Source organism: Typha latifolia, chromosome 11, assembly GCF_019914945.1.
Source record: "Typha latifolia isolate L0001 chromosome 11, TyphaL0001v2, whole genome shotgun sequence".
NCBI lineage: Eukaryota > Viridiplantae > Streptophyta > Magnoliopsida > Poales > Typhaceae > Typha > Typha latifolia.
This window is the reverse complement of record NC_133096.1, coordinates 5,415,878-5,426,606: the sequence shown is the minus strand read 5'-3', so window position 1 is coordinate 5,426,606 and position 10,729 is coordinate 5,415,878. Positions and strand designations below refer to the sequence as shown.

The window sequence follows — 10,729 nt, the reverse complement described above, 5'->3', positions numbered from 1 at the left end:
TTCTGAAATTTGTAAGTTTATTTTTAATTTATTTTGATCGGATTTTTTGGAATCAGATTGTTATCGCCAACATATATTGCAGACATGAATAAACAATATCACATGGTATTCCATCTAGCAAATAGGAAAGGCAATTCCCTGAGGGGATTCTTGCTTACAATGCTCCTATTGCTACTAACTAGCTTAAACCACTGGCTCTGGGGATCACACTCCTGAGTTTTACTCAAACACTTGCATGGACTTGTGATAATAGTATAACCATCATCTCCAACATCCAAGCATAACCTGCCACTGGTGCTAGATATGTTTGATGAGATATGCATCTTTGAGTCTGAGATAAACTCCCACTTCGAACGCGAGTCGCTGCAGATGATTCCAAGCATTGCTGGCTTGCCATTTCCTTCAGCTTTCAAGCACAAGATTTGATCCTTGAGTGAAAGAGTATTTTGAGCTGTGTATGTCCAGGCTTCAGTTCCACTGCAGGGGCCTAAAATGAGTGGCTCTATTAACGACTTCTTTAGGATGCAAAGTCCAGTTAGTGGATGGAAGATTAGTTTGTATTCAGGTAGGTCAGAAACACCAGGGCCTGCAACAATCAGAGAATGGTAATTGATCGCAGCTCCTAATACAAGTCAAAAATATTATGCATGTTTTGTGATGTAATTATCCATCGTTCGAAGTCTTATTTCAGATATCTAACGACGGAATAGAGAAATATCCTCTCTTTCAAAACTAATCAACTTTACCCTTCTTCCCTCCCTTTTGACCTTAGGATTCATTATTAAACATGTATAATTAAATTAGGTCATATATCTCTGTGGAAACTCTAGATTAGTGGGGGGACTAACTTTGGGGTGCTTTTGAGGCAATAAAAAGCAATACAAAAGTCAATAAATACTCAGATAATAGTGTGTCCATGATAAGAAAAGAAAGATTTAAAGATGTAATTATAAAATTATCTACTATTATTAAGTCTAGTCTATAGTATCTCCCATTCTGTCATCCATGAGTAAAGTACCCTTTCTCTAAAGAATAAGTTGATAACAATTAGTTTTTTATCTTTTCATATTCTGAATTAACAAAAGGAAACTTGAACACTTTGTAGCCACTTGATGATCAGAATTCAAAAGGGCAACATGATGTCTTTGATACCACTATTGAGGATCCTAATTAACCCTTTCTAGACGAGAAATATTATATAGCATTTAAGGTAGAAAGTAATTGTTAGTTACCTCTAAATGGCTGCTGCAATGCTTGAACTCTTTGCAGCATACTAGCATTCCTTGTCTTGCACCAGTCCCAGCCCAGCACACCATACACCTCATCCAACCCATACACCCCTTCCCTCAAATAATAACTCCCTTGCAACGTCCACAGAGCCCAATCCAAATCCAACTCAGCCACCACGCCCAACATGCAACCGAAATAACGGTTGTCGTTCACGTTCCCGCCTCTAACGTCCACCCCGAACTCGCTCAAGAACAGCGGCCACCCTTGGTCTAGAAGAAACCCTGCCTTTTGCTTCACATTCCCGGCGACTCTTCCGCACACTTGGTTGGCGTTCCCCGTCCTCCATGCCTGGCCATCGGAGAAGCCGTACCAGTGCACCTCGAATGCTAGTTTCCCGGTTAAGTTTACGTCGATTTGCTTCTTGGAGAGGAAGCTTAGGTCGGTGTCGAAGCTCAGGCCGGAGAGGATGACGAGGACGTTAGGGTTCGCGGCGTGCACCGCCTCTGCTCCCTGCTGCATATACCTGCATGCATGTATTATTCCCAAGACGACGAGACATCATTCATATATATATATAAGTGTGGTAATTTTCGACACGACAAGATAATTTGACAAGAATTGGAAGGCTTTAAATGAGTTTGGATTTTTTGTAATCATATTATGATCATAAATAGGTTGATACTCGATTATTAAACAAGATTTTTGTTCTTGCAATCCATTTAACTCGAAATTAATTAATCCATTTAATTAAGTTGAATAGATGAATAGATAGAATGTTGCCAATCTATTTATAACCCAAATATTTTATATACATATGTATGTGTGTGTGTGTGTGTGTGTGTATCAAAATAAACTTTTCGCTTATGTATTTCATAATGTATCTTCTCCTAGTGCTTGTTAGGGTCCTGTGTAGTAGTATGGTGACATCTACTTAATTTAAATGGACATCAAAACACATGCTCTCAATCTTTTATTAAAAAAAAGAGAAGAAAGATTAATTATGGTTCTTTTATATATGATGATTTCTCATTTAACACTACATGATGCTACATCTTAAGATGCAAGACAACAAAGTGGCCCACAAGGGTCCAACAACGTTGTATTACTATAAGATTTAAATAGATAGGAAATCAAGATCAAACAATATAAGTAGACGTAGTAACAAATACCTGTACCAATCATTAACATTTTGTTTGGGTCCTCTTAGTTCATTCCTTAGGCTCATGCCAACTACGTTAGACGACTCGTTAAACATCGTAGCCATTTTTGTTAGCCCCTTGATCCAAACATTAGGGTCTAAATACTTGTCTCCGAAGAAGCCATTGCCATCAGTATTGCTGCAGCACCATCCGGGCTTGCTTATGTGATTATCCAAGATCACCATGATGTTGTTATCACCAAGTTTGGACACCACTGCCTGCCAAAAAGTTAAAATTTAAAAATAAATTCTTATTTTAAGTTGTGAACTCTACACTCAATTATGAAAGGAGTAATGAAAGAAATGGTATCTTAAAGCATGGGATAGTGAAGACAATGCACTCAATCTTATTTCCATTAATTTAAGAGTTTTTTTACTAAGCTCTATTTTAAAATTTATTTATCAAAATATGCAACACCTAAACTTAAATACCAAATATGATATAGTTTACCTGGTCCTAGCTAAAACGATGGTCCTAGATAAAACGAATGACTATTAAGTATTTTTCTAAGTAAAGGCTTTCCTAAGTTAAGGATTACGAAGCATAATCTAAAATATTTTAATAAAAATGCTAATAAGATAATTAGCATTTTACTTAAAAAAATATTAATTTTATCAGCATTTTAAGTAAAACACTTACCATTTAAAGTAAAAGACTACAGTAAGATAGACTTATTTTATTTTTTAAATTTAGGTGTTATCAATTTTAGTAAAGAAATTACAAATCAAATCTATTTTAGTCAACAACTCTTAATTTAATGGGAGATCTACTTATAGTACCCTATATTCCAATTATTCTGTCATTCAAACTATACTCAGCATATAGGTAATACTAATTTGACACTCTTAGCCAAGAATGAATTTATATGTGCATAGTTTCTCTTTCTTAGAGAGAAGTGAAAGTTTAACGATTTTCTAATTTAACCGATACTGTTGGAATTTAAACCCAGGAATACCCGTAACATATGTCCTCTCAATCCCATTGGATAACTTCAACTTAATTTACTTCCATTAAGTTAGGCATAACTGCTATCTGACATAGCCTTATATTTAAGGGTAGAGTAGAGCTACTGTCTTTAATACATCATTTATAACGCTGCCAATAACAAACCTTAGTCATCCACAACATTAAGGACGACGAAATAAATGTTTGCATCTGGGTGTCACAGGAATTAACTTTTGAAAATTAATGTAATATTTGACTCTAGTATGCAGCTACTTCGTCAAGCCTCCTCACCTTATATGCATCAATGAGGGAGAGATCCAAAAGATCTGGATTATTGACACGGATTCCTCCTATGGATTCGACGAGGTTGAGAGCCTGAAACGACTGCCGGACGGTGAGCGACGCCAAGGACTCATTGGTGACCATAAAGGTTGCCCAGGTGAGCCTGACGCAGTTGAAACCCAAGTTTGCTATCATCATGGAGATGGCATCCAATGGCTGCTTCCCAAGTCCCTCAGCAAGCATGGGCTCAAGGTGAGAAGGCCAGTTGACGCAAGCCAGCTTAACCCTCTTACCGGAGTCGTCGACGATCCATCGCGAGCTCGTCGAGAGCGGCGCAGCCCTAAGAGGGCTAGAAAAGGTCAGAAAATGGAGGAAAAGGAGCAGAAGAAGGGAAGAGAAGGACTTCATGCTGTGTTGCATACTTTGAAGTTTAGAGTGGAGGGTAAACTTCTTATGATATTATATATGGAGAGAGTAGCTTGGTACTTTGCCTTTGCTTCAGCTTAGGAAGTTTAAGGCTTTGAAGCGTTGTAACATAGCATTTTTGTTAATGTGGGGAGGATCAAGTAATGGTATAGTGGATGCTGTCTCTTGTACTTGAAGGAATGGCATTGTAACAACCTCCTCTAGCTATAGTTATTTTAATATAAAACATCTATTATTGGGGGGAATGAATGTGTGTGTGTGTGTGCTTTTGATTTACTCCAAAGGAAAACCATACGGTTGATCTCACACTCAAGCTGCCAGCAGGAAACTAAGAAAAAAAAACAGGATTAAGAGAAATACATTTTATCATTACGTATAGTTTGAACATTTTTTTATATTTATCGTTGGACCCCTAAACTTTGGAATAAATTGCCCATATTTCTTTTATTCTAGCAACATAACCCCTTTTTTTAATCACTAAAAGAATCCTAAATTTCTCTCCCAGTTCATAGTTATTTAATAGAAGTGGGGTTATTTAGTTAGTCTGCCATCTTCGTTAAATGATATTAGTCGTCGCAAGTTGTTTAAAAGCTTAACGGGGCAGGGCTACACAAATAAAAGTTTAAAGGGATAATATAATCTTTATCCAAACTGCAATAGGTACAATGTATTTTATCCAGAGATTAATCACCTATATGCAACTGTTTCAAAAATAAAATAATGAGCATTTAATTACTGATATTAAGAAAACAAATCAAAGGATCTTTGACTTCGAAATGGAAGTCAGAAAATAAACAGCACAAAGTTCTAGAAATAGCCAACATATCTAATTCCTTTCTATATATAAATTGCTTTTTCTTCTTGAAGAAAGGCAGGGGAGGTTTCTTTAATTTATAATATTTAATATTTAATTTATAATAATAGACTCTAGTGTGCCTCACATATATAAATTGTTTGCACTCCACTATAGTTTAAATATGTGAAAAAAATTTAAGGCAAACTCTAGTATAGACAATATGACCTCTTACTTGAATAGACCAGTGAAAAAAATCTAGGGTTCACAGACTTATATATATTTACAAAATAGATTAGAACACTAATTTAAGTCATTTTCTAAGTGAGTTTGAATGACCGATGACCTATTTGAATGACTGATGACCCGTTCGAATACTTTTAAGTATCATAAGCTTAATGTATCAGGTCATTCAAATGCCCACGAGAGTCATTTGAATGCCTAAAATGACTTCTAGACTCGGTCATATGCATTTGAATGTCCAAGGGGCCATTCGAACGCCTAAACTTTTCTTCTGTTCTTGAGTAGATGCATTTGAATGCCAAAGGGACTGTTCAAATGCCAAAAGAAGCTAATTGCTCTTGGGTTTAGGCATTCAAACCCTTCTAAAGGTCGTTCGAATGCCTACGCAGAGACTTGCTCTTTGTTGGCGTGTTCGAATGCCTCCAAATGCCATTTGAATGCACGAAAATCGGAACGCTAAACTTAGTCTTTGTATCATGCTCTTTACATCAATCTAGCAACACAATTACTATAACATTTTATTCACTTAATTGCCAACATAATGTTACAATATATATCTGTTGGAAATAATTTCAACTGAATCCTTTATTTGCAAGTATTCAGGTGGCATGACCTGCATTACTAGCTAGATCCAAAGAAGGTAAGCTAGATGAATTTCCTTAACATAATTTGCAATAACTGCTGTTTTGTGATTAAAATTATTCTTGAATTGTATAGTTTCCTAGGATTTTAGACGACTCAAGTGACTAGTCATTAGAACTCTGCTGGTAGTCTTATTGTAGATAAATAATTTGCTAGATTAAGTGAATATGATATGGTTGAACTTGAATAACGGGGACCATATTTTTACTATAACATATTTATAAAAGCATGTAAAAGCTACTATAAAAACATTTTATACATTCATCTATTTTATCTTCTCAGGTCCTAGTATAATGTAGTACTTGACTGTAAGCTCTGTGCTTCTCGTTCATTTCATTCCTCTCTCATGCTAACTGGAATCTCAGCTTCATTGTCCTTAATGATCTTTCCATCATCTAAGGCTAACTTTATCCATGTTCCATTTATTCAGAGACTTGTCCTGTAATACTTATATGAGCAAGAGTGCATGATTCATAGAATGATATAGGAATAGTCATGACAATAGAAGTGGCATCTTGTGATTTTCTCCTTTCTTTATCAACATATACAACCTAAAACTGATGCATTTCAAATAATACAATGAAAAGAATAAGGTGTACTTCAGAATCATGGACCTATCTTTTATACTTAGGGAGACTCTTCTCTTCTGGGAGAACGGAATTCTTAGCCCAGCCTTCTTGAAATGGCAATTCCATATTGGAGCCTTGACCAGCAATATCTATATTGCTTCTAATAATTTTAAACCACTGGCTCTCAGGAGTGCATGTTTCATCTAGGCTGAGGCACTTGCACAAATTCGTCACAATGATGCCGTCAAGACCAACATCCAAGCATAATGTGCTACCGTTGTTGGGAAGCTTAGTTGAAAGATGCATCCTTGAGTCAGATATCAGCTTCCACTCTGAATTGGACTTTTCGCAGCTTGTTCCAAGTTTTGCAGGCTTGCCCACATCTTCTGTCTCCAAGCAGTAGTCTGTTCCTTTCAGGACTACCTTATGCTCTGATGTGTAGTTCCACGCGTTTGATTCTGCACACATACCCAACTCAAGAGGCTTGGACGGAGACTTCATCAAGACACAAAGTCCTGTTAAAGGATGGAAAATCAAATTGTATGGCGAAATGTTCGATAGGCCAGGACCTGCATCACAGACAAATTCACACTGTTACTATAGTTGGCCAAAACAACCATCATCAATACTAGTTACCAGAGAACTTCTTAATATTACTACTTTTCAAGTATCTAAGAGGTCATTATAATCATATGCCACCAATTAAAAAATTAAACTGGAACCAGGTTAAGTACCAAACCTTGCAAGGGGGATTGCAGAGCAGTAACTCTCTGGAGAAAAATGGGGCTCCTGGCCTTACACCAGTCCCAACTGAGAATACCATATGTCTCATCATAATTCAATTGCCCTTCTCGGATATAATAGCTTCCTTGCAATGCCCAAACAGCCCAATCCAGATCCAGCTCAGCTGCCACACTGAGAAAGCAGCTGAGAAAACGGTTGTCAGCAATATTTGCACCTCCTTGGTCTATCCCAAACTCAGAAAGGAACAACGGCCAACCTTGTTCAAGTAAGAAACCTCCTTTCCTCATTATGTTATCCACTGCCATTCCACATACGTCATTGAGATTTCCATTCTTCCAGTCACCACCATCTGAGAACCCATACCAGTGTAGCTCAAAGACAACCTTCCCTGTAAATGATAAGTTCATCTTATTGTTATGCAGGAAGCCAAGGTCTTTGTCATAATCTAGGCCTGATAGAATAACGAGGAGATTAGGATTTGCTGCATGTACCGCCTCAGCGCCCTTTTGCATATACCTAAGTTGTTAAAAGAATTACACCGTGTATCACTGAATTGTCTCATGGCATATATGAAAGAACTCTTTTGGATGCATACCTGTACCACACACTAATATTTTGCTTTGGCCCTCGCAGCTCATTCCTTAAGCTCATGCCAACCACACTAGTTGAACTATTAAACATTGTTGCCATCATTGTTAGCCCTTTCAACCATTCATCAGGGTCAAAATACTTGTCTCCAAAGAATCCATTCTCATCAAGCTTACTGCAGCACCATCCAGGCCTGGTTATTTGGTTGTCCAGTATGACCATGATTTTGTTGCTAGCCAAATTTGATACTACTGCCTGCCACATATTTTAAGTCCAACATAAATATAGTACCATATATGCAGCAACTTGCTTTGCTTTATAAACTAGAACAATGAGAACCTAACCACAGGGTTCTGTTGTATGTGTTCGTCAGTGGATCGAATAGTATGACCATGTGTAGTGGCTGGGAGCAGGAGAATATATAATTGGATGCACGAGGTCATAGTAGAAAGCATTTATGTTCATAACTAATTCAGATAGATAGAGAATTAAAGGAACCAATCGACTAAGATATCCCAGGTTTGGGCAAGCAAGATGTATAAAGCCTTACCCATGCCATGGAAACATTATTGATTTATTTCCCTGACCCAAATCCACAATAGTAGAGAGCATGGAGCAAGCCTTTATCACCAACCAAGTAATACCCAAGGTTCGAAAAATCGAGATAGGGATCGGTCTTCCGAAAAAACGATACATATTGACCGTATCAGTTGCCTGGATCGGATCGAACTTTTTAATTACGTAAATTTCTAAATATTATTTATAAATACAGAAAAACTTCTAAAAGTTTAGAAAAAAGTTTACCAAAAATAAGAAAATAAAAAAAGAAAAACTATGGTGCAATAAAAATTGAAAAGAAGAAAAGATTAGAAAAAGAGTGAGCGGAAGAAAATCAAACAAAAGAAAGAAAAACCATGGTACAGTAAAAAAAGAAGAAGGAGAAGAAGAAGAAGAAGAAGAAAGGAGAGAGTGGAAGAAATGAAAAAAAATTGAGAGAGAAATAAATTAAAAAATTATATACCGGAATTTGTCAGAGTTCGCTGGAGTTTATTGGAGTTCACCATAACTAGATCTCTTTGTAAAAGAAACAATGGTTATATGATGATAAGATAAAAAACGAAAGAAAGACTGAAAGAAAAAAAAAAGAGTAAGAGAGAGTGAGGGGAGAGAGAGAGAGAGAAAGAGAGAGAGAGAGAGAGAGAGAGAGAGAGTTTGGATCGGGCCTAAATTGGGATGGGGTTTGGCCAATCCGGCGAACCATGGTAATACCCTCCAAACTAGGAAGAAATCTAAGATGAACAGTTCAAGATATATGGAGGATAGGAAATTGTATCCATATGACTATCATTTAGTTGAAGATCTAGTTGAAAGGAGATAATAGAAAGGTCTAAATCATTCTATCCACTGAAGGATGGTGAAAAGGCAAGGAACCATATATGCACATCCAGAAACATATGCAAGCACATATACCACAATCTTAGAACATATATGAAGATCATAAAAGCGGTTGAAATTCCCTTAAAAGATTTGAAATTTTCTATTGTTAAGCATAACTGAATTATAACTTAGTGAAGAACAAATGGCACTTTAGCAGTTGTTAATCTTTGGCCATAGAAGGAAAAATGAGTTATGCATGAAAAAGAACAATATCTCTAAATGACGATTCTATCAGAAGCTCCTTGTTGCATGCTAAGTTTCATTTCTTATCACTTTGGAGAAACTTGGAAGGAAAAGTATATAAAATAAACAGATGCAATCTTCTTTTCTGAAAATAAGAAGCCAAAAGAAGTTTCAAATGGATGTATGCAAACTAAAATTAGGCTATTTACCCAGCATTCACCCTTTAAAAAGAGAACATAAGATACAAATGATTTAACAATTACCTTCTCTTTCCGATATTTCGTAGTTTCTTTGTTTCGTTTTAATGTTGTAGTTTAGAGGTTGATGTTTGGCTTATTTACTATTACAAACAGAGGAATTATATGAACAATGTCTTCTTTTTGCAAGATACAACTTTTATCAGCAAGAATGATTCAGAATCCTCCTCTGAATATTCCCTGTGCAAAAACTTAGTCCATTTTTGTTTGGTTTCTGAGCTTACCTCCAAGTTCTTACTACATACCACAAGTTGTAATCTTCATACCCAAAGTGTTCTCATATCAGTGATCCTATGTCCCTCGAATCTATTGAATCTCCAGCTAACATTTACAAAGAATCAACTCTCCAACACATTTCTCTGTTCTATTTCAGATGCAAATTATAAACCCGTATATTTCCACCATCCAGAAATTATTAAACCAATAATTGCCAAACGATTGGGCTTACTTCTAACCTGAAACGCCTGGACGAGTGTGAGATCCAGCAGCTCGGGGTTGTTGACACGAACTCCGGCGACGGACTCGAACAGCCCGAGTCGACTCAGCGAGGCACGAACCGTGAGCGATCCGAGCGAGTCATTTGTCAGCAGGTAGAGCGGCCAAGTGAGTCGAACGCAGTTGAATCCCATGGAGACGATTCGCTTCGAGATGGCGTCCAACGGCTGCTTCCCGAGCCCCTCCGCCGCCGCCGGCTCCAAGTGCGCCGCCCAGTTCGCGCACGCGAGCTTGACTCGTCTCCCGCTCGCGTCCACGACCCATCGCGAGCTCGTGGAGAGCGGGGTGGGAATAGTAGGGCTCGAATAAGTCGGAGATGTGGGGAATAGGAGGAGGAGGAAGAAGAATAAGGGAGGCATGGTATTCGACGTTGGTGTGGAATTGTGGATAAAGTGGGTAGTCGGATAGTTAGAGATGGAGGAGTTTAATAGAAGCGGACAAGATGCGGTGTCGGTTGGGTGGGAATTTGCGAGGGTTGGAGTCTACGCTTCACCATGGTTCATGGGATTCCCAAGCATACGCAACATGTAGTGTCACTGTAAATTTATTTTTCTCATTAAGAGTATATTACATAAGAAGACCATGGTCACTAGTCTATATAATAGCAGCAAGAGTGGAATACTTAAAATGATGATGGTGATTATTAATTAGGCCAAGGCACAAGTATATAATACATTGAAAGGTAGCAAGTACTAA

General features: G+C 37.5%; 2 protein-coding genes across 2 annotated transcripts; both read right to left on the bottom strand.

Annotated features, from left to right (window-relative positions):
• LOC140797900 (glycosyl hydrolase 5 family protein-like) lies at window positions 1-4,186 on the bottom strand. Its single transcript, XM_073151591.1, has 4 exons — window positions 3,666-4,186; window positions 2,400-2,647; window positions 1,233-1,753; window positions 1-586 (listed from the first exon to the last, which is right to left on the bottom strand). The coding sequence occupies exons 1-4, from the start codon at window positions 4,074-4,076 to the stop codon at window positions 99-101; spliced, it is 1,668 nt and encodes a 555-aa protein (XP_073007692.1). The 5' UTR covers window positions 4,077-4,186; the 3' UTR covers window positions 1-98.
• A 2,070-nt stretch (window positions 4,187-6,256) lies between these two features.
• On the bottom strand, window positions 6,257-10,477 carry LOC140797142 (glycosyl hydrolase 5 family protein-like). Its single transcript, XM_073150406.1, has 4 exons — window positions 9,994-10,477; window positions 7,669-7,916; window positions 7,069-7,589; window positions 6,257-6,898 (listed from the first exon to the last, which is right to left on the bottom strand). Exons 1-4 carry the CDS (start codon window positions 10,390-10,392, stop codon window positions 6,375-6,377), a joined length of 1,692 nt encoding a protein of 563 aa, XP_073006507.1. The 5' UTR covers window positions 10,393-10,477; the 3' UTR covers window positions 6,257-6,374.
• Between the last annotated feature and the right edge of the window lie 252 nt (window positions 10,478-10,729).

What these genes read in the sequence shown, in the direction of transcription:
- LOC140797900 (XM_073151591.1), bottom strand. Translation starts at nt 4,076, where the DNA reads ATGCAACACAGCATGAAGTCCTTCTCTTCCCTTCTTCTGCTCCTTTTC. An exon ending in AATGTTAATGATTGGTACAG is followed by an intron (nt 1,754 to 2,399) that starts GTATTTGTTACT and finishes ACATGCATGCAG; the next exon opens with GTATATGCAGCAGGGAGCAG. An exon ending in ATTGCAGCAGCCATTTAGAG is followed by an intron (nt 587 to 1,232) that starts GTAACTAACAAT and finishes TGATTGTTGCAG; the next exon opens with GCCCTGGTGTTTCTGACCTA.
- LOC140797142 (XM_073150406.1), bottom strand. Translation starts at nt 10,392, where the DNA reads ATGCCTCCCTTATTCTTCTTCCTCCTCCTCCTATTCCCCACATCTCCG. An exon ending in CACTCGTCCAGGCGTTTCAG is followed by an intron (nt 7,917 to 9,993) that starts GTTAGAAGTAAG and finishes AATATGTGGCAG; the next exon opens with GCAGTAGTATCAAATTTGGC. An exon ending in TCTGCAATCCCCCTTGCAAG is followed by an intron (nt 6,899 to 7,068) that starts GTTTGGTACTTA and finishes TCTGTGATGCAG; the next exon opens with GTCCTGGCCTATCGAACATT.